Source organism: Meriones unguiculatus, chromosome 10, assembly GCF_030254825.1.
Source record: "Meriones unguiculatus strain TT.TT164.6M chromosome 10, Bangor_MerUng_6.1, whole genome shotgun sequence".
In the NCBI taxonomy this organism is placed as follows: domain Eukaryota; kingdom Metazoa; phylum Chordata; class Mammalia; order Rodentia; family Muridae; genus Meriones; species Meriones unguiculatus.
The window spans coordinates 95,926,989-95,954,779 of NC_083358.1; the positions used below are offsets into that span (position 1 = coordinate 95,926,989).

At 39.8% G+C, this 27,791-nt stretch overlaps 1 protein-coding gene across 2 annotated transcripts in view; it reads right to left on the reverse strand.

Moving 5' to 3' along the window:
* Window positions 1-27,791, reverse strand: part of Vav3 (vav guanine nucleotide exchange factor 3) — a 333,283-nt gene that overhangs the window by 96,234 nt on the left and 209,258 nt on the right. For both annotated transcript variants that reach the window (XM_060392876.1, XM_060392875.1), the window contains exons 16-19: window positions 27,374-27,475; window positions 26,927-27,027; window positions 15,613-15,638; window positions 10,889-10,934 (exon numbers count right to left, since the gene is read on the reverse strand). In XM_060392876.1, the coding sequence (XP_060248859.1) occupies window positions 10,889-10,934; window positions 15,613-15,638; window positions 26,927-27,027; window positions 27,374-27,475 (275 nt within the window). The remainder of the gene's footprint in view (window positions 1-10,888; window positions 10,935-15,612; window positions 15,639-26,926; window positions 27,028-27,373; window positions 27,476-27,791) is intronic.

A 27,791-nucleotide genomic window follows, 5' to 3' on the forward strand; every position in this document is an offset into this window, starting at 1 on the left:
CACAGAATGAGTATGTTTGGCACCTACCATATATTCATGATTCTGGGTAAACATCTTAAACTCAAGAATCCATGATGCTACCTCAATCCCATGATTTTGTCCTTTAAGTCTATAATTGCTAGGATGCCCTACTGCCTCCTTGGCTTGCATGCTCTGCTGAAGTAAACATCTACATTAGAAAGTACACACAGCAGAGGACTGCCACACAGCATCCGGCAATGCGTGGCAGGAATTGGGTTCCTTAGTTCAATAGTCTAAAGGGAATGGAATGCTGCTTCCAGATACTTGAGTTTGAAAATGGACACCTCCCCACCTGACCCTTCATCTAGCATCACCTTCCATGCTACATGAGGCTTCATGAAGCAGAATACAGCTAAATCATGCTCGGGTGTCACAATTATAGCAGGTAAGATGTTTAGGACAACCGTACAGACCAGTATGGAGCACGGGAAAGTGTGTGTAAGCATCAGCGATACTCATCACTTACGAGTCACTGTCTGCTAGTGTTGTGGGAAAGTGCTTCGTCTATTAATCCACTCGACCTTATTGTGACACAAGAAAATAGTTGCTACTTATCCCCATTTTAGAGGTGACAAACAGGGGTAAACTTTTCCAAGATTATACATCCACGCCCACCACTGCCAATGCGGAGCCCTCGTTGTAAACTGCAGACTCTGAAAATTCTGATCTAAGTGGAAATATAGAGAATAATGATTGGAAAGGGTTAAGTTTCAATGAGGAAGAGTGGGTCTAGGTGTAGGAGAATGCAGAGTGAGAAATAAATAACACAAAATCTTTTGGCAAAAGTCATGGAAATCTACTACTGTAGAATCTCATTCTCTCTTCTCTTTCTCTCAGTCTCTCACACACATACACACAAACACACACACACACACATGCATGCACTGACACACACTGACTAACAGAGACAAAGTTATGATCTGCCCTTCCTTTTCCTTATTCTTTCCTTTCTGTCACAGTTGCAGGCTATGGCCTAACTATAATAGACCCATGTCTTTGGTTTTCCTTCCTCTCTTCCAACATTTACGACACCTTTTTTTTTCCTATTTGTCTCCACAAAACAAGATATTTTAGGATCTTGTTTGATCTTGTTTAAGATCTTTGTTTGTTTATTTCCAATCAAATAAACCAATTTGTACTAACATTGGGTATGTAACAGTGGGACCACTGCCTTCTAAAAGGCCAGTTTCTGTGTTCATAGGAGAATAAACACGAAACAGAAGAATGCCAGCTTGATCTTTCAAGTACAAGGACATGGTTACAAGACCAGGTATGAGACAAGAAAACTGCTTCTCTTTTAGCATTGTTGCAAATTAAATAGCTACTATTTGTGATCAGCCTTTGCTGGTCTTCTCAGTTCCTAGTTTAGGCTATGTGCCTCCTGATTTACTTTAGAAGAACCTACAAGTAAAAGAAGCATGTAGGAGACATGAAAATGCCTGACACAGAACACTTAAGGATGACATGTCCGAAAAATGTTTTCTCCTTGTCCTTTTGTCTTTTCAAGTCTATGCACATCGAATTGAAATTAAAAAAAGAAAAAAAAAAGATGAATTCTCTACAGATAGGTTGGGTCAGTCCCTTCTCCACTCCACCATTATGGAAGGGGAGCACAGAAACTAGCCTGTCCCACCACGGGAAACTCTGACTACAGCCACGGCTGCAGGGATGAAAACCTGATCAAGATCAGGACAATTAAAGCCCTCCTCAGAGTCTCAGCAGACTGGAGAAGAAGCATTCTACTTTTCCTGGATGTTGAAAAATAATAACTAATATGCTATTTTTGACCAAAATTTTACATACTGTTTTCCTGTGTTCCAGTTAATATGATAAACCTATTTGTAAATAGAACTGTGGTAATAATATAAGCATACAGTAATTTATTGATGGCTTCTCTCCTAGGATCTGTTAAATATTACATAAAATACTATTATGGGGGTAATATGTTTTGATCCAATTGGTTTCTTCCGTCTAACAGTTGGGACCTCCATTCTGAAATGAGATTATCTGGCTCTTAGAAGGGGTTGGCCTATAACAAATTTCTGAAGTTTCTATTTTTATCTAGTATGGCATGGCACATAGTTTGTCTTTTCATATGGAGCAGTATTTAACTATCACGGCCACAGGTACAGAGAAGGAGACATGGGTCATATGGCTCATCATTGATAAAAGTGTTCGAAGTAGCTCACCATGTTTATGACTTCCTTTTCGGAATACTTTTCTAAACATTCAATAAATGCATACTTTATCTTCTAAAGATAACACTCTAATAAGATGATGCTAAAAGTTCATAAGTGAGCCATAAATGGGTTCTGTATATTATAGCACAAATATTCTGTTATCTCAGTAATCACATTACTGGTGTTGTTTGCCATCTAAAAGGACCACCCCCAAAGATGTTCACCTATGAATATTCACCTCCCTTTTGTTCCTATTCTAAAGGTACCGGTGCAGCATGAAAGACTGGCTTGGCAGGGCATGTACAGAACTGCCAGAAAGCAGTAGTGGTCCTTTGTGAACTCAGAATGAGCCTTGAAAAGGAGAAATAAATCCTCAAACCAAAAGAGATGTGAGCCAGGTGCTGTGATGTTCATTTCAGAAATCTGTTATCCTGGCAAAGGGAATTAGAAAGGTGGTCCTGAAAATAACTAGAAGGGGATCAACTGCCTCAGCGAAAACTAGTCTTATTGTTCATAGTTTAATAGAAGCTTGCAGGAAAATCAGCTATTTTAAAAACCAGAGCACACTCTCCAGCTTCGTTCACAGCTTGGATTTCTCATTTCTCTGCAATGAATCTTAATCACTGGGTTCTCCTTGCCCCATTTTGTTCAAGTTTATTCCTCCCGTCCTCCCGACGTGAAATATATTTTTACACATTAACAATTATGCTCCTATCATTTCAGATAGGATTTATATTTGATGAAAAATTAGTTTTGGAGGTGACAGAATAGACAGTAGCAGGAATGACTGATTAATATGAAAATATGACAATCTATGGAAACTTTCTTATTAATTGCAGACAAAGGCTCATTTACAAAAACTGTCAAAAAGGTGCATTTGTTTCCCTCATTTAAAAGAAAGTGGTCATTTTTAAAATGAGATTTTAGAGTTACAATTTTAAAAATACTGAATTGCTATTTTTTGTTCTCCTTACTGCTTTCTTCTTGGAACCTACAATATAAAATTTCTCCATTGAAAAAGTTGTTCTGTTTAAAATCAAATCTAAAGGAAGTCAGCAATTCTATTTAGAGCTGGAACACAATCCTTTGAAATTAAAGCAGCGAGGAGAACCATATTAAACTCCTATTCAGTACCATAAGCCAGCATAACAAAATGTTTATTTACATAAATGAAAAACATCTACACAGAAATCAGTTTAAAAGTAATGCAAGCTCACAGTGTTTTTTGTATTTTTCTAATTCATTTAGCTTATTTGCATGTATTATGTAATTAAAAATATTTTCCTATGTTTATAAGGCTATTTTCTAAGATACTATGTTACACTATAATGCAAAGAATCTTAATGTAGAATAGTACACAATGTTAATTTCCTTACAACTAATGTATATACATACACATTTATGCAGCTGAAACCTGGTGTTTTTATCTATTCCTTTCCTACCTAGAATACAAACATCGTAGAGAAGGACCATATTGTTTTTATAATTAACAACATGGCTGTTTTTAATGTCACACAAGACACACGGTTGGTGATGACAAATTACTTGCACCCTTTCTTCACATAGGACAGGAAGAGGGTCGATATTAGCCCTACTCATCTGGAAGAGAACATGATCATTGCTGAAGATGCATCTGCTAAGAAATGGTTAAGAAAGCTCCTAAGTATGTAAGAACAGCATTTCTGAGTCACATGCATCATTTCTATAATCAGGAAGGTAACAATGAGCGCACAAGCCATTGTTCTCTGAAAGGATTCATCCTCTTAGCCATTACTATGCAAGGTTATCACAATGCACATGGGCAGCTTAAGCTCACAGGAGAGGGAGCTACCAAAAAAACATTTTCTATCCTCTCCATCTGATCCTGAAGACAGAACAACAAAGAATAACAACCTACTTATTTAAAAATAAAAAAAAAAAAAACAAACTCATGACTGTGGACTTACATAGGAAGTTATGAGTTTCACAGATTTAATATACAAAAGTCTAAAAATAAAAACTTAGTAAAAAAGACCACATACTGTGGCATACAGACATAGTACATGCAAACAGAAATCAATCTGAAATCTCCAATACTTAGATAGGAGGAGATTTTTAAACCTAAGTATTAAAATTTAATTTGTAATTTTGACCTTGAGTGCCACTTGAGGTGAAAAATATTACAGCAGTGCTTGGATTTACTTGAAATTTATGATCTCATATTCTTGAAAAAGGCCCAGCACCTCCATGTTCCTGAAATAATTGATCAGTCTGTTACAAGTGTTGTTTTCCTGATACCAACATCTGTCTCAGGAAGAGAGGTACAAACTGATGAAAACATCCTGCTATATTTAATTGATTCAAAAGAGCTACCATAATTTGCATCTGACATATTATTACATTTATATAAGCAGTCAGGATTACGAATTAGTAAAAAATAATCTTAGCCCAGCACGGAACAAAGAAACACGGCAAAACCATTATGAACATGGTATATAAAGATAAGGGGAACACTGACATGAACTCGGTGGCTGGCTCTTTGACACCCCCCCCCCAAGGGAGGAGCTGCCTTGCCGGGATGCAGAGGAGGACATTGCAACCAGTCCTGATAAGACCTGATAAGCTAGGTTGGATGGAAGGGGAGGAGGACCTCCTCTATCTGAGGACTTGGAAGGAGACATGGGAGGAGATGAGGGAAGGAGGATAGGATTGGGAGGGAATGAGGGAGGCGGCTATAGCTGGGATGCAAAGTGAATAAAATGTAATCAATGTAAAAAAATAAAAATTTAATTAAAAAGATGAAAAAAATGATTAGGTATAATTACTAGTAGAGTGTTCTAAATGTGCAGACAAGCCACAGCATAAACATGTAGCTCTTGTCTTTATTGTATGCTAGAAATCCACCAAAAAAAAAGAAACCTTCATTTTTCAATGAGAGTTTTCATTGCCTATACTGAAATAGCAAACTCTTAAAAATTATACCCAAAACAAATCACTCTCAAACATCTCTCTTGGTTGTATCTTTTAGTAAAGATAATCAAAAGATTGCAAACATTGTTTAACAATCAGGAAATAAAGGAAAATGTGAATATTACTATGATTGTGCAACTTTCCGTTTATATTTTGAAAACAGGGTATCATGATGTAGCTCTGGATATCTTAGCACTCACTATGTAGACGAGGCTGGCCTTGAACTAACAGAGATCCAGTTTCTTCTGCCTCCCTAGTTCTGGGGTTATAGGAATTCACCAATATGCATGGCTGCAGCTTCTTAATTCAATATAAAATTGAATCTGTTTTCAAAGATTTAACTTGCAAATATTGACTCTCCACATAACAAAACATCCAATATTAAATAACTTTCTGTAGAACAAATTAATCAATATAATTATTGATACCAATTAGTATTTACTTTTTACGAAGCACTTTTAAAGGAACTTTTTAATGTACTACCTCACATCATGCTTACAACACCTGTGAGGCAGGTATTATTATGAGTTGTCTTTCATAAATATGAAAACCACAACACAAGAAAGGAAGCAAACTAAAAAAGGGTAAGGCTCCAAGCAAAGAGCCAAGTCTGCCCTACAGTGCAAACAACAGGTTTCAGAGCCACACTTCCCAACACTAGACCATATCATGCTTCATTACTACATCAGCAGGCAGAATGCACAAAATAAGAGTAATGGAATAGCAGGATACAGGTGATAAGGGCTGTGGGTAAGGGAGAGGATGGTCAACACAGAAGGAGAAGGAGGGAGATGGGACAAATGTCACCAGGGTTGTTTGATAAAACCTCAAGGATTTGTATTACTTTATACTTACCTAAGATCATCTGCATTACATATAAGTGTATATACACACAAGGATTAACAACATTCCCCACAAGAACCACAGATTAAAGCAAAACAAAACAAAACAGTACCAGGCATGAGGAATCTCCTTTAGAATGGTTAGTCAGGGTAGTCCACGTGACTCCCTGTCCTTAGTTGCTTTTCAGGATGTGAAAGTAAGCCGTAGGGGCTGAAAACACTACACACTAAGAACACAGGACCTAGGTTATCTGAGCTGGATATAACCTGAAAACCTCCTCCCTGTGGTCTAGCTTCCATGCTACCAGAATCACTTGGAAGCTGCCAAGGGAGTGGAGCAATGAATAGTCCTGCCCAGCTGTAACACCTATGAAACACGACAGTAACCAGCAAGCCAAGACAGCCACGAAAGTGAACTGAGTGGCACTCACATGCTGGTAGCAGCCAACTGCTGTTTAATCGGAATGACGGCCCACCAGGGAGAGAAACCATGCCTGGTAGAAACTTAGCTGACCTCCTAGGGCTGGTGAGGTCATCTACTATTGCCACTCTGCTATGCCCCCATAATTCTTAATGACATTCTAAATCTTATCCTTATGCTTATGCCCACAGATGAGTGCATTTACCACCTCTCACAAAAAAAAAAAAAAAAAAAAAAAACTTTTTTTTACAGCAACTGAAGACCATCACAGAGAACCACCACTGGACACAATACAGCAATCAATGGATCATGGGGAGCCAAGTCCAATGGATATATCTGTATCTCAGCTCTTGCCTCTAGAGCTCGGGGAACAACTCAAAAGAAAGGGCATAAATATTGTAAGAGCCAGAATACCAAGATGCCTGCTGTGGATCAGTCTCGAGGAAAAACGGCTGCGTAATCAGGACCCGAACAACAGCAGTATCAATAGACATACTAGCTGGGAAAGGGGAAAATCTTACCGGATCACACTCCTTAATAAGAAACCACAGGCAACAGATGTCTGCTTAGAGAGGGGGAGTTAGCCTCTCCCCATAGTTGGTCATCAGCCCGGAAGCCATATACACACAAATAACACAGAAAAGGTTGTGTTTATGTATATATTTGTGTATATATATGTACATATTTACATGATATTTATATATATATACATATGTACTGTGTAACAATAATAATTGAGAAGAAGAGCCTATTAATTTGGCAGAACCAACCACTTACACAATCAACATACTCCCACTAAATACTACAAATGAGGTTTTTTCTAAATGTCATCACAGAGACCTCTGCAGAGGATCTTGACTTGGGAAAGTCAGAACTATTAAAAAGTAAAATGGAACCCTATTTTTTTAATGGTATCAATTCTGTTCTGTTGTTAAAATTTTGGAAAAAGCTGAAGGGCAGAGGCTTGAGAGACGTTGGAGAAGGAAAGTGATGGGGTGGGGAGTTTGATATATTTTAACCAAAATGTCTTAAAAAATTAAAAGTAAGAGTCAACACCTAAGGAAAAAATAGTCATTCACTAATTCATGTAAAAAATAGTTGCTGAGTCTTTTGTACACGATTGACTCTGTATTAAAGGCCTTTACAATACAAAAGGCCCATGTGTGACTTAGTTTTGCACATAGCTCTGAAATTTGAACCTGATATAAGTAGGCACACTTGGTCCTTCCAATAGTTTAGTTTTCTACAGTTCACCCTTGTGGGCTTCTAAGAAACAATCAGTGACTTCTAACTCGGAGATGTTGATGATATCTGTTAGAAAAGGGGGTGGGGTGGTCAAAGAAACTTCCACGGCAAGAATACCAAGGGTTCAAAGATTTTTGTGGGTGTGTTGGTGTTCCCCTTCCCTCTACTAGGAGACTAGTCTAGTTAGAGGGTGGCCTCTTCAGTCTCTATGGCCTCTGCTATTTGGAGTCTCTGCTTAAGTTCCCCTTCACATGCTCCCAGGAGCCTAGGCTGACTTAGGTCACAGAGACAGCTCCACCCTCAGTTTCTCTTTTCTCTACAGGCCTTAAGTCCTCTTGCCCCCACACGAGGTCTGACCTCTACCCTTATTATTTCTCTGCACCTCCTCTCCTACCTTGTTCCCTCTCTTCAACCCCTACTTCTATTGTATCTCCCCTTTCCAGTGAGATTTATGCATCCTCCCTCGGATCCTACTTGTTACTCATCTTTTTTGGGTTTGTGCCTTGTGGTAGGTTTATCCTGTACTACATGGCTAATATCTGCTTATAAGAGAATATATACCATATCTGTCCTTCTGGGTCTGAGTTACCTCACTCAGGATGATCCATTTCACTGCAAATTTCATGATCTCCTTGTTTTTAATAGCTGAGTTTTCCATTGTGTAAATGTGCCACAGTCTCTTTATCCATTCTTCAGCTGAGGGACATCTGGGTTGTTTCCAGATTCTGGCTATTGGGGAGAGTGCCAACCCCTGACACTATGAAGGATACTCGTGTAAGCCTACAGACAGGAGCCTGTCAGAGTTGTCCTCTGAGAGGATCTACCCAGCAACACCTCACAATAGGTGCTGAGACTCACAGCCAAACATTGGGTGATATAGAGGGAGTCTTTTGGAAAAGTGGGAGGAAAGAGAAAAGGACCTGGAGGTGACAGGAGCTCTATAAGAAAGCCAACAGAGCCAACTAACCAGGGCCCCGAGTGGCTTGCTGAGACTGAAGCATCAACCATGGACTATGCTTGATCTGGACATAGACCCCCAAAATGTAGGTTCTGGACAGCTTAGGCTTCATTGTGAGTCCTCAAGTAAGGAGAGTGGGGACTGCGTCTGACACGGACTTTCCTGCCAACTTTTTCATCACTTCTCCCTGGAGGAGACTGCCTTACCAGGACACAAGGGAAGAGGACACCCTCAATCCTGATGTGACTTGATGAGCTGGGGTGGAAAGAAAGAGGGGGCTCCCCTTTTCTGAGGAATAGGGGAGAGGAGAAGGAGAGTGTGTGGACCTGGAGGTAAGGTGGGATGGGGCTATCACCAGTATGTAAAGTGAATAAAAAACAAACTAATTTAAAAAATAGAAAAACTGAAAAAAATACCAATGGCAAACACTGCTCCTAGGAAGCTGTGTGTTCATTCTGCCTTGGTTGTGTGGATACCTCTTTATACATCTTGGATAAACATCCCCCAAGAATTATGAAAATCTGCTGAACAGTCACGTCCCGCAGGATTACTCTGCATTTCACAGTCCACTCAATGGAATATCAAATTGATCACCAGACAGTTGTCAAACAAGGGTTCATTCTGAGCAAAACAACATGGCAGGTCAGCATAAGGTAGAGATGCAAAAGCAATCAAGCCAGATGCGTACCTCAGGCCTAAATCCAAAAGTAGCTAAAGGAAGGAACATGTAGAACCCCACTGCAACTTCAAACACAAGATCATCACCTGTCTGTTTCTTCGTAGGAAAGTGAAGAATGAGAGAGTGAGAAATATATGCACAAATCATATCACAGAAAAATATTTTATAATGTACAGAGCGCTTCTTGTATATTTGTAAATTTATTCTTCATGGAGTGCTTTAGGATAAAGTGGTATGGGTCTATTTTGTTACTGATCTACTAGGCTGTACTTTCTGAAAATTCACTATATTTTCCTTTAAATAATGGAAAGGGTTGTAGAACACTGCCTGTGAAGTAAATTGTGAAAAGTTAAATGTGCGTCTTCTGACACTATATATAAATGCATTTCTTGGGAGGGAAATAGACTAAAATGCCCACAGGGGAAAAAGAAATTTAAAAAAAACACTTTTAAAGGCTAGATTATTTTCCAAAATAGAAATACAACTCACACAAAACAATAAACATCACTTACACAATCAACACACTCCTACAAAATACAACAAATGAGGCATTTTCTAAGTGTCATCACAGAAACCCCTGCAGAGGATCTTGACTTGGGAAAGTCAGAACTATTAAAAAAAAAAAGAATCCTATGTTTTTTGTTGTTGTTGTTTTATTTTGTTTTTGTTTTTTTTAATGGCATCAGTTTTGTTCTGTAGTTGAAAGAGTTAAACCAATCTCAGGAGGTGAGTGAGTCAATTTCTAGCCAGAGGCAACAGGGCTTCCAAAATCTCTGTCATCTCATAAACCGGTGGGGGCAGCCTGGGTGTGGTTTCAGCTAAATGATGTTATACTTTGAAAAAGAAACTTTACAGTAGAAGAACAGTGCCGATGATGAGAACGCAAAGCCCAACGGTAATCCAGATTACTTTCCCGCAGGATTACTCTGCATTTCACAGTCCACTCAATGGAATATCAAATTCATGCATTTGAATGCTTTGGCTGGAAATCCCTTTTACACCTCCAAGGATAGGATCATGCACAGAACAACATGTTCAGTGACTGAACTGTGGAAGGCATTTCTTAATGGATGAAAAAAATAATTATTCTGAGATGACAGTAGGGCAAACTTCACAATGTTAGGAAAACAACTTTCCCCCCAGCGGAATCACTGGTTTCCAGAGCACACTTGTTCAAAGTCCTGACAACCATGTTCCTGATGTAAAGTCTATAGATAGAGAATGAGAAAACCTCGCCAAGTGGCGAGAGTAGCAGCTGCATGTTCTCTCTTGTCCTCTCGGAACAGTGGCAGTGAGCTAGTTGGTTTCTTACCTGATTTAGGAGGGAAATGGGGAGGGTGCTGGGTATGTAGCATTATGCAGGCACCCTGAGGCTGTTCAGTAAGCAAATAACCAGCTCAAATGTGGACAGCAGAGAGCACACAGGGCTGGAGGTTAGTCACCCAGGAATGATTTGCACTTTAGACCTACACCTCCTGGTCACAAGGTGTAGACCAAACTGTGGGAACAAAGGCCAGCAATGCAGCCGACTTTCCATATACTTTCATAATTACTTAACTGCGGTTATTATAGGATATATAACAAGAAACATACCTGGGTCCACCTGTCTGGGAGCTCGCCGGAGTCCGTTGGTCCGCTTCTGTGAGGCAAAGAAAAACAAAGCAACAAAAGACACATTGGTGATGAAATCGTAGCATGAAATCATTGTAGCACTGATGCTCTGGCAATGAATGTTGCCTTAGTTTTGATTAAAAACACGGCTACAAAAATGTGGGTATAATGTGTCTATTATAATTAATATGATTTCTCTGATAAATTAGGATATCACTACATCTTACAAGTCATTAACAAAAACAGAAATACTGTCATTTGCCTAATTTATGTATCATGACCCAATATTTCTTAAAGTCATGGGATTTTAGGATCTAGGAAGACAAACCCCAGAGATCCATTCTTGGTTAGAAAATATTCCCAGCAAAGAAATGTGAATTACAGCCTTAAGCAGATCTGTAAAAATTTTAAGGCAAGTGTTTCTGGGCCAGGCTGGATCTGTGACTGAAGAAGGCACACAATCTCACCAAAGACCCAGAATCTGGCTCCAGAAAACACTAAACTGGTAATGAGCTCTAATTACAGATGAACTGTATCTTGATACTTTCGGGAAAAATGCCTGCAGCTCATGAAGCATAAAAACAATTATTATAGGAAGGGAATTTATAAATAACAAACAAAACAAGAAGAAGAAGAAGAAGAAAAACTACACAACCATGAAAGCAAGACAAGAAATTTCTAAATCTGAGAATGTCTGGTTACCATTTGATTTCACAAGCATTGAATTCGTTGTTAATTATTATAGTAATCTCAGATCTCATGAAGGATTGATTTTTGTTTTAATTTTTGTTTTACAAGTAGATGAGAAGTTGTGTGTAGGACAGCTGAATCATTGAGATTTTCATGAGAGGAATTTTCTTTTCATATGTGTTAGAATTTGTCATTGTGTGGATAGAGACATGGTTTCATAAGAGGATTCCTTGATTTGAGAAACACACATAAGTGGTGGATTTTTCCCAGGGTGGCTTCTTGGGTTGGCTTCATTCATAAGTTAAATCATTAAAATGTTGAAATGGGGTCTTCTAACCTCCTCAAGGGGCTCAAAGCCATGTCTTAAAGATTGTAGGATTCTTAGGTAAAGCAAATTAGAGAAACTTTAAAAATGTCAATTTTTTTTTGTTTTCACCTCAACTACTTTCAAAATGTATTTTTAAAAGACTAATAAATTTATTAAATAAATTTATTAAAGTCTGCATGTAGTTTCTGCTGAGCAAGCAGGATATCTACCCTAGGAAAACCATTATAAAGAGCACTATAAGAGAAATTATTCCCCTGGCCTACTTGGTGGCCAAGATATAAAAGGGGAAGGCATGAGGGTTAAAGATATTTCTGAAAATATGAAAGAAAACTACTGTCAAACACAAATTCTTTTCTTACCAAAATTTTTATTTAATTTTTTTGAGCTTTCTACAGAAAGGCACTGAAAAAATGTACAAGAAGTGTATCATGCCAGTTTTTGATTCCCACCAACACCATCATCTTAACAACAGAAAGTGCCTTGAGTTTAAAGTTAAAGTAGGTGACACAAGGCAGTTAACGATCACATAGAAAAGGAGACTAACTTCAGAGTCAAAACATTTCTCCTCATCTTTCAGGGAAAATTATAATGGCAATTACTTTGTCAGGATGGTTGTGAGAGTTTATTTGTTTTAAACGTTTGGATCATTAAATGATTCCTTGGTGTCACTATCATTATGAACTTTGTGGGGTTGTAAAAGTGTAAGCTCACACAAGGATGTGTTCTGAGAAACTATAGCTTCTTGGTTTTGCTGTGGTTTTGAAGCAAGGCCTCACTGTGCTGTTGAAGCTGATCTTGAATCCACACCCCCAAGAGATCCTCTTGCTTCAGCCTCTCCAGGAGCTGAGACTACAGGCAACTTTCACCTCACCCCACTTGCATTCTTGATTATTTTATGTTCTTCCCCATGAAAAGTCATTTAAGTCAGATCACCCTAAAAACAGAAACTCTGCCTTATGAGAGGTAGGCAGTAAAACAAACTATATTCAAAGAAAATTCTTTACACAAGAGAAATCCCAACCAAACAAAGTGCATTTGGAGAAACTATGATTAACTACACTTTAAAAGTACCCAAAAAACAGTTTTGTTTTGTTTTGTTTTGTTTTTTTAACTGTAGAGACCCATCAAATATTTTTAAATCTTTCTGAAATACAGAATTCGATGTCCCTGGCTCCAATGCATTCCTCTCTCACCTATTTTCTCAAAAGCCTGGTCAGGGCTGGACAGACCTGATCTTCAGGTAGAAGATGGGAGGATAAGACACGTGCCTGGGGGCTCTCAAGTCCCAGGCTCAGGAGACAGGGGAGGTGGTCTCTGGAGTCTGACTGTTTTTTTATCTACTTGGGGGGTGGGGCAGGGAGGCAAACAATTTTATGAGAACTTGGTAATTCTGTCTTGCTTCACTATCTTGTCTTTTACTTTTTTTTTTTTTTAATATGTGTATTGTCTATAAATCTCCTGTTCTTCTTGCCCCTTTGTGGGAAAAATAACTAATTCTCTCTGTTCACTTTTACCAACAGCACACGCCTTTGTTGTATGGCGGTTACCTTTGGGCCTTCCACAACAAGGAATGCAATGTCGCTGAGTAGGCAGGGAGTAAAAAACTTGCCTTGCCTAGCGAGGAGGATCTGTGAAAACCTAGACTGCCTATGAGGTGAACACCCACGGCAAGCTACGCAGCTACGCAAGCCTATGAATCCTGTAGCTGAGGAAAAAAAAAAAAAAACGGACCTGCCCTCATGAAGTTAAATTTTAAAAGAAAAACTCATAATCCTACAATCATAGGAACTAAAAACAGAAACAGAGGAGAAATACAAGCCAGAGCAGGACAAACAGAAAGTTTACAAGAAGAAGCAAACTCTCGTATTCTTTGCTGTACTTCTGCCTAAAATGAAGCAGTGTCTGAGTGAACTGGCTAGCCTCGAAGCATGCTATAATCTACTATCCAGACAAAGTGGAGGTTATTAGCGAAGTTAAACATTAAATGAAAATTGCACATTCAAAAGTTAAGAAAATCACTACAGGACTGATTTTACATTTTAAAATTTCAACATGAAAATTAATTCCTTCTTATTAATAGGCTCACATATAATTTTAAGGGTATAAATGTGTCTGAGGGAATTATTTAATATCATGTGAGAATGATTAACTACTTCTTATTAGCACATTTTTCTTCTGCAAATACACCCACTTCACATCACTTCCTTGAAATAAAATGAAATCATTTTCTTTGGGGAAAAAATAACACAGATGTCTAATTGGATAAATTAAAGTAACTTTGAGGGGTAGTGCCGGACTCTACACACTATCTGTCTCAATAATCTAAGACCAGCATGCTTTGCAAGATCGTGTGGTGTATAGCCCTGATACAAGAACTTCCCCCCCGTCTGAGAAGCATGACAGAAATTTAGGGTAACTGGAATTAGCCTAAAATAAGTCATTACGTTCTTTTATTATTATTATTTTCCAGAAAATACTGTTACCTTATTATATGCTCCCGGTCTTAACTTTGGGTTATGACATTCACAAATAGGCAGTCTGAGCACTGCATCTAACACAAGGTTCCTCATGCCATGCCCTTGATCCCCTGCGTGCAGAATTTACACACTTAAGCTAAAGGAGACACAGGGATTTCTGAAGGCATTTCCCTGCATGTTCCATATTTTTACTAGATATATATATATTTATATACTACATTTACATATTTTTATGTATTTATATATTATATCTATATATATGTATATTTACTAGCTATATAGCTATTTTTACTAACTAGCTGATAAAAAAAGAAACATACGAATAAACTAAGCACATTTTTGCCTGGGGTTGTTTTATTTTACTGGGTTTTGTTTTTTTTTTTTTATTTTTGTTCTTTGGTGCTGAAACTGGAGGCATTTTAAAAAACAGATAATGGGAATGAATTAGACACTTCAGTAAACAGACTCAGTCATTCTTTCATTCTGAAATTCTCAAGTGACCTTGTTTGTTTTTTTACTCATTTCATATACATTTTATTTATTTATATTTATTTTCATATGCTTTTTAAAAATTTTTTGCTATGGTATTTTTGCAGTGTCAGGCAAATTTTCTGTAACTTTTGATTGACAGCCAAAATAACGATGGCCTGGGATCTGTCACATTTTACATTCTTTTCCATGTTTTGAAGTATCTCTATTCTGAGAGGTACGCTCGTGAACCACCTATTTTTAAGCCACGGGGCGTTAGGCTGTGTTAATCCAAAAGAAAATTTTACCAGAGCTTGATTTGATCAGAAAACACTGACCCAAGTTTGTGCTGAAAGAGGAAAACTACTAGAAATCTGAATCCATAGTCTTGGTAAAACTCTTACAAGTCACTCCTGGGCAGTGCAGCAACAGTTCATGGTGTTCTTCAATAGGCCTGCCAAATTCCTGAGAGGGAGGCCACCCTCCCCGGCACCCAGAGCCCCTCCTTCACGCATTACAAGGGTAAAATATCCACATTTATCCCCCACCTAAGGCTTCCAGACAACTGTGAAAATTCCTGATTACATTCGTGTTTTGACAAGCACCTGGTGGCCCCTCCATTTCAGTTTCACTCAATTCATCAGAAAAGGCACATTTAACACTGTAGGAGCTCAAGCCTGTTTCAGTTAGCAAACACCTTGAAACGCAAAGCTTACATTAAAAAGTTTAAACGTCAATCTTACCTCTGGTGGTTTGAATGGCCCTTGTTCTGAAACAAAGGTAAAAATTGGCATCGTCAGTGCAGGTCGTTGGGTTTGGTTAGCAGCCTTAGCCTGTCCTCTGCAGAGTGGCCAAACACTGCCGCTCTGTTTTCTTAACTGATACCTGTAATGTGTTTCCAGGGTCCCTCGGGCTGGGCTAGTAATTGTTTTGCAACCTGGATTCTCTTACCTTATTGGCCTGTCAGAGAAGTGACTCATACTTGTAAATGACTCCTGGGCTATGCTTAACTTTTTCAATTGTCTGTAAAGCAGTGGCAAGGCAGCCTCATAAAACTCCTTAAAACAAGGACTTGCACTAAATTTATACACACGATCCCGAGATGCAAGCCTTTCTTTCAACACATCTTATCTTAAGATCCAAACATGCTGTTTAATGATATTGTGGAGACTAGATCCTACAACTGCAGATTGAACACGGCACAGCATTCCCCATGAGAAAGTCTCCATTAGCTGGAAATAAAACTTACTTTTTTTTTAGGTAAACTATATTTTGTTTTACAGATAGGAACTTTTTTTAAACACCTCAGTCAGGATTCAATTCCAACGTTGTTTCGTCTTTACTTCACATATGTATTAATAGTCACAGCATTACAGTTTGGTTCTTAAAACTGATTCACACTTTAGTCATGAGACCTTCAGGGGAGCAGCCCAGTTGGGGGTGTGGGGTTGTGGAGTAAGAGCACACACTGCCACTGAAAACTGACAGTCAGTCTTTCTGCTTCCTTCCCCACATCTAACAGCATCTAAACATGTTATAACTTCTCCAGACAGAGTGAAAACTCCTCACCACTGTGAATGCATGCCTGCACTTTTCCCATCCAAAATAACCTCTACGAAAGGATCTGAGACTGATGCAACCAAAGAAAACATCAGGAGAGCAAGGGCAGGCCTGGATAGAGCTCTGTAGGACTTTTCCTTAAAAAGGCTGCAAGAACCCACGTGGCCAGAGTTCACAGGGAAAGCTCCTACCAGGACACCTGCCTGGCCAGAGCAGGCTGCTTACACAAGAAGACTGCCTGGGGCAAGGAACAGGAGGTCACTCTCTGGGCTTTCACTTTTTTTTTTTCTTTTCTTTCTTTTTTACTTTTTTTTTTTCCATTTTAAAGGACAACTCCGGATTAATGGGAATGGAAGCTCCATGAGCTGAAAGTCACCTTTTGGAGAAAAGCTAAGTTTGCCTCCCTTTGTCAATTTCAAACCCTATCACTCTAGCTTCACAGATGACTGGTTGTCTCCTGTAAAGGCATCTTTGCTAGGCCAGAAACCAACTTTTACACAGGACTGTTCCTGGACAGAAAGGCTAGCTCATGTCTGTTCCTCCCGTATAGAAACAGGTCTCAGGAGATAGAATACCCAAGCCCGAAGAGCTGGCTGGGAAGGGAGGCTATGACAGTTATCTTTTAGCCAGACTCAGACTCAGAAGGCTGGTTACTTGAACTTACAGTTTCTGGTTTGTTTCCCACCAAAGCTTCCACACCGTGTGTGTGTGTGGGGGGGGGGGGTGTTAGCAGTGGCTATGGCAGTGGGGTTGCATTCATGTGGATAAACTTACCTGTGTGTGGTGAAAAAGAGTTTGATACCTGGCAACTTCTTTCTTTATATTTTGACCCAGGGTCTCTCACTGAATCTAGACCTTGTCATTTCAGATAGGCAGGCTGGCTAGCTAGCAAGCTTGCAGGATTCACTTATCCCCATCTCTCTGCACTGGGTTACTCTGGTACACCACCACACTTGGCTCTTGTGTGGGTTCAGAACTGTTTTAAACTCAGAAGCTCATCCCTGCCCAACAAGCCTCCTTGCCCCAGCCATATCCCTACCTCCTGAGCTTGGTCCTTAGAAGTACACCTGAGGTCCCTGTTCACTGGTACCCTGAAAAACTTATATATCCCAGGATGTCCCGAACTACCGTCTTCTGCTGCGGGCAAGTTAGATGAATAACCGAAAGTACAGATCATGAGCTATATAGGAGCACTGAACAGGAGCAGAATTTTAGCTTTCTATATGAGGAGACTAAGCAAAGCACTGACATGGGGCCTTCTCACATCTTTCCAGTTTGGAGTTTATTACTGAATATGCACTTAATTTTAATTTTGAAATATCACTTATTTCTTCTGATTTTTTTGGTGTGGGGGTGCTTTGATGCCCTTGTGAAAAAGGTCTTCTACAACTCTTTTCAAATGTATCAGTGGTTGCATAAAAATTGCAAAAAAAAAGCATTGACAACTGTTTTGTGCAGCAGTGTCCATGACCCTCAGCTTCATGAGAGCTCTCTGGGTACTATTTGGAAAAAGAAAACAATGGGATTAAGGTTTCAACCTCAGGACAAAGATAACCACATCTCTTCCCCATGTGAGGAAGAGAAGGCCCTCCTTCAGAAGCTCTTCCCACCTCAAGATGTTGGACTGGCTACTAGACAGTCATTGCCTGGCAAAAGTGTTACCAACCACAGAATCCTGGAAGACATAAGTGTCCTGCATGGCTAGGATCATGCTCCTATCAATGAAGAAAAAATAAGACTAAGCTGACTCCGATTCTCAGTTGCTCTCTCTCCCTCATTTTCTCTCCTCCTCACACTTCCTGCTTGCTTTCATGGTAACAGAAAGAAACCTGCTTTCCTCATCATCCTTAGTTGGGCACTAAACATCACTTTAGTGTAAAGCGGGTAAGAAAACAGGAATGTGCTCAGAGCTGGAGCTCCGAAGTCACAGTCCTTATAGGGTCCTTGCCCTTCACTGTTTATGCCCATCCCCATGGCCACCAGGGACACAGACTCCTTACTTCCACAGACTTAGTAGAAGTAGCCAGTACTATGATCTCGCCCTGTTAGGTAAAGCACGCAAATATATGTTCTCAAAATGTGAGTTCTTATGTCATATTACGTGCTAAGTTTCTGGTTTAGGATCTATTGTGTTGAGAGATTTCTTAATCAGGGTCCTTCGCTAATACTTTTAAATTTTTGACAGTGCCAATAACATTAAACTGAACTGACTGCATTACAGTATTTATGTGAATCTTAATTCACATAAATATTAATTCAACAGCTCATTAACTTACCGTAACGCAAAGGTAACATTAGAGGAAAACCCAATTACTGCATTAGTTCAGTTATATTTCAAAGTAAAAGTTTATTCTGACTAGAAAAATGGAACAACTACCTTCCCTTGAAGTGTTCTGTGGGAAAGTTGATCTCATTTTGAAGCCTTCAGTCCCACCCTCTACTTTCTCTTGGTATGAATCCAAATCTACTGTGGCAGGAGTTTGTATTGCTAGAAAATTCTGTGGGCACATGGGCAACTATGTCTTCGATAATAAAGGCTAGTTATCATTAAGTGTTTGGCTGAATTCTGACCTAGAAGAAAGGTTGCTGGTTGAAAGATGATGAAAAGTCTCGTTTTCTTTCTCTCTGCGTCGCTCTCTTTTTCTCATGGGAACTTTCTTAGGCTAGTAATTCAATTCTTCAAGTTTCTAAAAGTTTTTAATCCTCAGCTTGTCCTTACCCTGCAGCCTACTTCTCTGGCTCCTATTGATCAAACTATAAAAACGCTCTTACCCTTTCAGGGACCTTTCTAGATGGTGACTTATAGGCCCTCAAGGGGTTTAAGCCTTGCATTCTTTCATCATGTCCCAACTGGCTTGATGTAATTCTGAGACGTGGTGTAACTAAGGTGCTTGGAGCCTTTGACGAACTCTACCACAGAAGCCAGCAGAGCTCACTGGGTGTATTTGGATATGATACATGATTTCCACTGAAGTTTTAGGTTCATATTCCATAATGTGCTTATTTAAATGCCAGATTCAGTCCTGATATATATATGTGTATATATATATATATATATTCATTCTTTTTACAACAGAAGTGGCTCTCAACTCATACCTTACTATACATTTTGTTTTGTCTTTTATCTGAAGTTCTATTTAAGATTAAACAAGGCAATTCCCAGTAAGATTAGTTGTCCCAAGAGAAGCCATATGAAAGCAATCACTGATGTTTTTATGGAAGGGACCTAGCTAGCATAACTAACATACTGTTGCTATGAAACGTGCAACAACCTTTACCAAAGTTTGGAAGATGATATGTGGTGCTATGCTCACTGCTCTGACCTACAACACATGCCATAAACGATACTTCATAGGGAGCTTTGATTTCAACACAAATCTAATCATGCAACAGTTTCCAATTCTTCTTCTTAAAAAAAACAAAAAACAATTACTGATGAATCACTAAGCTGACCCCAAGCGTCAAATGAAAGGTAAAATAGCTATTCTTGTATATAAAATTGTCTTGATGAATCAAAAGAGATGACTCATTTATACAAAAGGGTTAAGTGCCCTCACACAGAAGCAAAGTCACCTCTTGGTAATGAAATCACGGCTCGAGACTCAGTGTATGTTAAATTAACATGATCAAAGGCCTAGCGGTAGAAGACCGAAATAATATTTTACTCTACAAGTTTTACCTCATCTTGAAATATGCACTGCTATCTATAAAAAGAGCCTCTTTCAGATGCCAATTTGTGGTCCAGGCCCTGGGTAAGAATCTCACAGGTTTGAGCCAGCAGGATACTAAGGCAACTTCGTTCCCATTAGAGCTGGCTATAGCAGCAGCAGAAGTGGTATAAAGGAGCGATTAAACCAGATAAGCAGATGGGGATCTTGTCCAGTTAAATATCAGAGCAGCTGAAGCTTGGGTTGTTACTGAAGGAAAAGATATGTTAAACCAAGGTTGTCTGCGCTAAACCAAAGTTGTCTGCTCCAGCAATATCTGCATCCAATGCTACTCTCTTTGTTTAAACTAGAAGATGAAAAAAAAAAAAAGCCATATCGCTCACTGTCAGGGTAGGAGGGAAACAAAAAGGGGCTTAGTCATATAGTCATATGTCACATCCAAGGAATATGATAAATGACCCTGAAGTTTGCAGCCTGGGATTAACCCTTCCTCATGGAGTACTGTGAGAAGGAAACAGCACCCTAGAATTGCATCAGCTTTGCAGGAACTTGCTGAGAGTCCCCTGGAATGGCGCTCCTACCTATTCATTATGATTACTGGAAAGTTCTGGCACAGACTTCAGAGCCCGTGTGAGTGGTGATCATCAAGGCTTCTATGGAGAACACGCAGGAGTCGAGTTCAATAAAAGAGGCAGAGCAGAATTTCCTGCCTGGCCTTTATTTATGCCCGTGCAAATCCCCAGGCATTAAGATGCAAACTAAGTACCCAATCTTCAAATGTTTTTCCAAGTTGCACAGTTTGTCTTATGAAATGAAAATACAGAAAGGCAGGTTTTTCTCATACTTCAGATATGCTAAAAGCAATAATCCGTCATGATCACATATTAATATCAATAGATTGCTTCATTCAAAAATGCACTGCATTTTTTTGGTCAAGTAATTATTATTTCCACGGTGAACGAAGAGTCAATAGATTTAAAGGATAATAGAGCATGACATATAAAAGGTTTCTAAACCAAGAGAGGACAACATCTAAACAAAAAGGCCAACTTCCACAGTCAAAGGTGTGTGAGGCCTTTTAAAGCCCGCTGGCTAATGTTTAGGCACATACTGTGTTGTTGGGACTGTGTTTATTTTGAAAGAGTTCTATTGTGGGGAAGGTGATACTTGATTTGGATACTTTGACTTGGACTTGTTACAAATGGATGGATTCAAAAGATTAAAAAAAAAAAAAAAAAACTAGTCCCCACATTTTCCTTCCCTTCTACACCAAAGGCATGTAACCCCACCACAGAAAGTAAGAGAGAGCAATGCTTCTTGTGTGGTTAGCCCCAATCCTCCAACTAAGCTGAGGCTATGTATGCGCTTTTCAGGTATGTGTGATGGAAAATGATTGTTTCCAAGACATGTATGTAGGTAGGCACATATCATGCTGGTAGGCACAGATGAAACTGGACAGTGGTATCCATAGTGGGGGACCTGGTCTGGAGAACCAATGAATGCCCAGTAAACAGTGTGTGTTTGCTGAATTAAACTTTAAAGCTACTAGAGATAGGAGGATGGGTGGGACATCAGCTATCCCAGAACAGCCTAACCTTGGAAAATAAATGAGCTCTACTCTCTGAGCTAACTAAAGAACTAAATTCATATGATCAAGGTGATAGTCATGATTGGCAAGGAAGGGCAACAGGAAGTAAGAAAAAAAAAAGGATTGATTTTGGATTTGTACGGTGAAAAGAGGGAATTAAGAGGTAGAAACAAGAGCCAACTAAGAATTACTAATAATGAACTGACTGGGTGAGGAAGTAGATTCATATGGAAGAAGAGTTTTTTTGGCACCAGGTGTTCTTTGACCTGGTTCATTTTCTTGTTGCTCATTAACCTACCCCAGGGGTACTGCCTGGTAATCAATTGCTTAGGGCATAAGTCTGTCCTTGTGTAACTACCCAGAAAGGAATGTAAAATGTCTACTTAAAGTACAACCCAGTGATTCAGAGAATAAGGGTTTTTGTTTGTTTTTTAATTTCATTTGTGAACCATCTTATCAAGCTCTTGCCTCCACCTGCATGGAACCCAAGCCTGCATAAACTCCCATACCTATTGTTTCAAGATTTGAGATGATAGTGATATCCAGGGCTCAGGACCCTGACTCTGTCATCTGTCTGTCACCCTGGCTGGTTATCCATCCACACATCTATACACCATGTCTTCCCTGAGGTCAAAACACCAACTGCATATGGTTGATTCTAATTAGAGCGATCAGCCAGATGGCCATTATAATAAATGCGATAAATGCTATGATAAAGTTAATTACACAGTGCCAGGAAAACACAGACAACTGATAAACTAAGAAAGGCCAGGCATGCAGAGTACCAGAAAGTCTTCCAAGTGAGATAATATTTCCACTAAGTTTTCAAAACTGAATAGAACAAAGAAGAAAAGACTAAAAGAGAAACGAAGAGGACCCATGAGAAAACTAGTGGAAGAACTATGAATATACAGAAATTCAGTGTCAGTTGGAAGCTTAAGGGATGGACAAAAGAAAAACCACCAGAACTATATGTGCTGCTGGGGGAAAGCCTGAACAGGATTCTGTAGGAAACAGAAGCGAAGGTGAGTTGAGTGATACAGTGGATCTTAGTGGACTTCAAAACAATGCATTTTAAAAGATTTTAAAAGATCAGTTAGGAAAGTCTATATAATAAATAAGATGAAAGTAGACAGAAAAATAAAGACAGTGAAATTTCCATCTAAATCAATACTGTAGTAGAAGGTTCTAAACAAGATAGGAGAAAAAAATAGGTGAGTAAAGAGAGAGATGGGTCATCAGACTTACAAAAAGTTAAAACAAAATCACATTTTGGGATAAGGAAAATGGCTTTGTACTAGGTACTGGACGTTACGAGGGCAACTGGTAGGTGATATGGGAGCTGAAGATGAAGGCATTAAATCCAGAGTTCAGAAAAGACGTTAGATGCAGATGGAGCCAAGAATAATCTTCATGAGATTCGGGCCGCAATGTATGTGAAAGAAATAAGCCCGATCTTCAAAGGTGGCCTGTGGGATAACAGGGCATGAAAGAGAGCATCAAGGAGACCTGCTAACCATTTCTAATGGGGAAAAAGTGAGAGAGACAAGGCCTGTGCTGAGATGGCCAGAGGGTGCAAAGAGGATGTGGCCATGACAGCAAAGTAGGGAGGATTCTCTAGCCTTCAGTAGACCCCGGTCTGCCTCTCCTCCCCACTCCTTCTGTGAAAATGGCAGATACAAATAAAAACATGATGTTCCCCTTTCACAGCTGTCTATGGTTTATTACAGTGTCAGCACCCACATTCGTCCCTGCCCCTTAAACTCTAAATGTATTCCTGACTCACAATAGCCAGCCAGAACTTCCCTCTCTGCTTGAGAATGCGCGTAGACCGGGTTAAGCTTTCCAACTGGAAACCTCTACAAAGTAAGAATGAGTCTTGAGCCATGATTTATGTTATATGGGAAATGACTATTTAACTCGTTTAACTTCGCCTTAAATGAACACTACTGACTTTTTTAAGTTTGCCTACTAGGGTAATTTTCCTCAGTGTCAAGTTCACCAAGCAACACACTCCCCTCCATACAAAGCTCCGACTCCAGTAAAACATGCCTCTACCACCAAATGTATCTTGTTCTTGCTTCTCCCTTCCTTGAGCTCGTGTTGCCCCGGATACTGCAGAAGTTAGGGTAAATGAATTGCTATCCCTCTCTAAGCAATGAATCCTCAGTGCCAACCATGACATTCAGGGATTCTCAGCAGGCCAGAGAAGAGAACACAGCAGCTTGCCTGTAACCCCAACAGAGTATCTGTTCTATCACACTCACAGGCAGATCTACCGCCCTTAGATTGGTGCTCTATCCACAGCGGCTGCCTGCACTAGTCCAAGGATGCTTGCGAGTGATGTTTTCCAATTTTCAGGGGCACCTTCTGAGGGACAGGGGAGAAAAGTGCTGACGCAGTGATCATGTAAAGCCGCTTCATCCTGAAGATGAGGCCTCTAAGTTACAAAGCCTGGTCTGACTCAGGATGATCTTTCCTAGTTCCATCCATTTGCCTGCAAATTTCATGATTTCCTTGTTTTTAATTGCTGAGTAGTATTCCATTGTGTAAATGTATACACAATTTCTGAATACATTCCTCCATTGAGAGATATCTAGGTTGTTTCCAGATTCGGGCTAATATGAATAAAGCTGCTATGAACATAGTTGAGCAGATGTCCTTCCTGTATGGTTGAGCCTAGGAATGCTGGATCTGGATCTTGAGGCAGCACTATTCCTAATATTCTGAGAAAGTGCCAGATTGATTTCCAAAGTGGTTGTACAAGTTTATATTCCCACCAACAATGGAGGAGGGTTCCCCTTTCTCCACATCTTCTCCAGCATGTGTTGTCACTTGAGTTTTGGATAGTGTTCAGGGAATCTTATGGAAGAAGGGTGAGACAAAAAGACCTAGAGGGGACAGGAACTCTACAAAGAGACCAGCAGAGCCATAAAAATATCTGCCCAGGGAGGCATGCAGAGACTAATGTGCCAACCAAGGAAGATGCATGGAGAGGACCTAGACCCCCTGCTCAGATGTAGCCCACAGGCTACAAGTGGGTTCCCTAGTAAGGGGCACAGGGACTGTCTCTGACATGACCTCAGTGGCAGGCTCTTTGTTTACCTCTCCCTGGGGGGTGCAGCCTTGCCAGGCCAGAGAGGAAGAGGGTGCAGACAGTCCTGATGAGACCTGATAGGCTAGGGTCAGGTAGTAGGGGAAGAGGACCTCCCTTATCAGTGGACTAGGGAAGGAGCATAGAGGAAGAAGAGGTACAGAGGGTAAGATTGGCAGGAGATGATCGAGGGGGCTACAGCCAAGATACAAAGTGAATAAATTATAATAAATTTTAAAAGTTAAAAAAAAGAAAAAGAAAAGAAAGCCTGGTCTGAAGGAGAAGAGAAGTCTGCTAGGCCAATGCTTGACATTGCATTCTCCTAATTAACTATGAGAATTCAATGTCACTCACTCATCTTTTCAAAGTATGAAGCAGGAATGGTCATGAAGAAAAGAGGAGAAAGTCACAGATGTGGAAAATGGGGAAAAATGGGGATCAGCATGAGAGACTCAGGGTTCTATAAGAAAAAAAAGGCAACTTTTCCCAGCTTTAAGGTAAATTACAAAATAGTTCAAAGAATGCTGCTACTTCATAGTGGATGGGATCTAAATATCTCACTATCTGTGACCTGCAAGGCAGCTGCATTCTTATCTTCAGTTGCCTTATTGTCAACTGTTTCTGAGCCTGTTTACTCACTTTAACATAAGTGTTTCTGGATCAGAAGGCATCTAAGTCCTAGTTCGAAGGGCTTATATAGGGAGGACAGGTGTGGCCCCTAAGAACACCTGTTCCTCCCCAAGTAATTCAAGACACTCAAATCTAAAACTATGGGGCTTTTGAAAGAACTCTAGCCCATCATAAGCAAAGACCTTGTTCACTGAAGAGTGAGATGGGTAAGGATGAAACAATAAAACTTCATGTGGTTTTCAGATTGATAGTTGAAGAGTTACAGATATAACACATCATGTTATTGTTTGTTTCACCACTTTGTAAAATGTTCTGACCTTCAGACTAATGAAAACGGTAACCTTGTTTCGCTGAACCATCTTCAGCAAGTAGCAGAGGCCCTTTAAACTTACTATGGGAAGGGCTGTTCTAAAAACTAAAGAGTTTCTGTGCGATATGATGACAGTACCTAACACAGTGGAGGAACTCAGCAGCCGTCAACACCTTTGACAGCGTGCTTGTCCTTGCCTAGCACAGAGAATGGCACACAGGGCCCTCTGAAGGTGTCTATTGAAAGAGCAGAGGGACAGGGCTGTGATCTCAGCCCTCTGAAAGGCGTCACCTCGCTACAAGTGTCCATTCACTGAACTCAGCCCTGAAATAAGATATTCTCTGTTCTGCTCTTCTTCACATTATCCGAAATAATTCAATGTCCACCTTCTCCTCTGGGAAAATCAAAGGTTGACATGGCTACCTTTTGAACTCAAGCTGTTAAAGATCCTTTCTTGTGTTCAAAAACTCTTCCTGATTTTGAAAGGTCTTATTGATAAAACACAGAGGAACTCAGGGGAAAAGGACAAAGAGAGAGAAGAAGAAAGAGAAAGAAGAAAGAGGCCAGAAAAGAAAGAGAAGGAGACAGCTCTAGAGGAGCAGAGAGAGGCAAAGGCTACTGAATGCATAATTTGCAAGAGCTCATACAACAAGCACAGAGTGCTATTTTTAACAATGAAGCAGAAAATGTTTACATAAATCCAAAGGATATATGCTTTGTTCAATGTGGAAAATGATAATGCATTCAATTCATGAATTCTTGAATTAGTCTGTATAATGTTTGCTTCTGGAACCAATAACGAATCTGATCTAAATATTTAAGAGAAGAAAGAAAAAGTTTAAGAGCTCAAAATAGAAGAATATTTTGTTTTTCCTCTAGGTTTTATCACTAGTTGTATTGGTAGTATTCAAATAATTTGGCGATACAGCGGTAAATGACGAAAGTGCCAGGAAACCATCCAAGTGTACCCTGGAGACCTCTGCTTCCAAGTACAAATAAAAGTCAAATAAATATGAGATAGTTTAAAACCAAGCCATGTAGAAAAGTCACACAGAACTTAAACAGTTTTCTAATTGTGCTTATTAATGATGTATTCAAAAAAGATATGTTCTAATAAACACATATTAAAAGTAAATTGGGCCTTAATTATATTTAGCAAGTTTTATGTCCTCATTAGAAACAGAACCCCACGGTAAACATGACTTACCAACAGAATTAACTCTGCCACAATTGTCTACTCTTCCCAAACATTCTTTGTGTGCTTTTGCTCCGCACTTAAAGCATAAGTAGCCTTGATAAAATGTTCCCCTGCAAGGTAAAATTTGAGGACAGTGTATTAAAAAGTGCTAAGTTCAAGAAAAACCCTGTCCCAGAAAAAAAAAGTGCTAAGGGTTTTTTGTTTTTTTTTTTTTTATGTATAATAACTAGTGCAAGGAAAAGGAAAAGGAAATCACGATGCTGTCCAAAGTGCCATGAACACAGGGCAGAAGGTCACAATGGGAGTCTCGAGGAAACAGAACAGGCCCAAGGCTAGCCAGTGGGAAAGGAATATCTCCACTTCAGAACACTGCTGGGTGGACTACTAGAAAAGTCAGAAAGACTCAGCAACTGTCACAGTCCGTGTAAACTGGAAGACGGGCCTGAGAGAGCTCACCTCAGGAGCATCCGGCAGACTCTGCAGGACGTCACCCGAGTGAAGGTGTGCATCTTGAAGTCGTGGAAATTGGAGTCTGCGTAGTCTGGCCTTATGTTAGATCTGTGAAAAAGGAAAAGTCACTTCCTGAACAAAGTTTCACAACGGAGCAGCAGTCGAAGCACCTGAGAGCAAAGTGCATCCGAACTGCATCAGGAAGAGACGGGATTCAAGCTGAGAGGTGAGCCAAGTGTGTGCTGGCTTCCAAGCCAAAAGTCTGCTGGCATTAGAACCTTCACTGAAGGCCGGCTGTGTGGAGACCTGTGGCACAGGAGAGGACAGCAACCCGATACTTCTCAGAACTCCGAGTCATTGAGGACTCTGTGGTACGCCGCCTTTGTCAGCCTGCTGGAAACCAGAATCAGCTGGATATTCATGT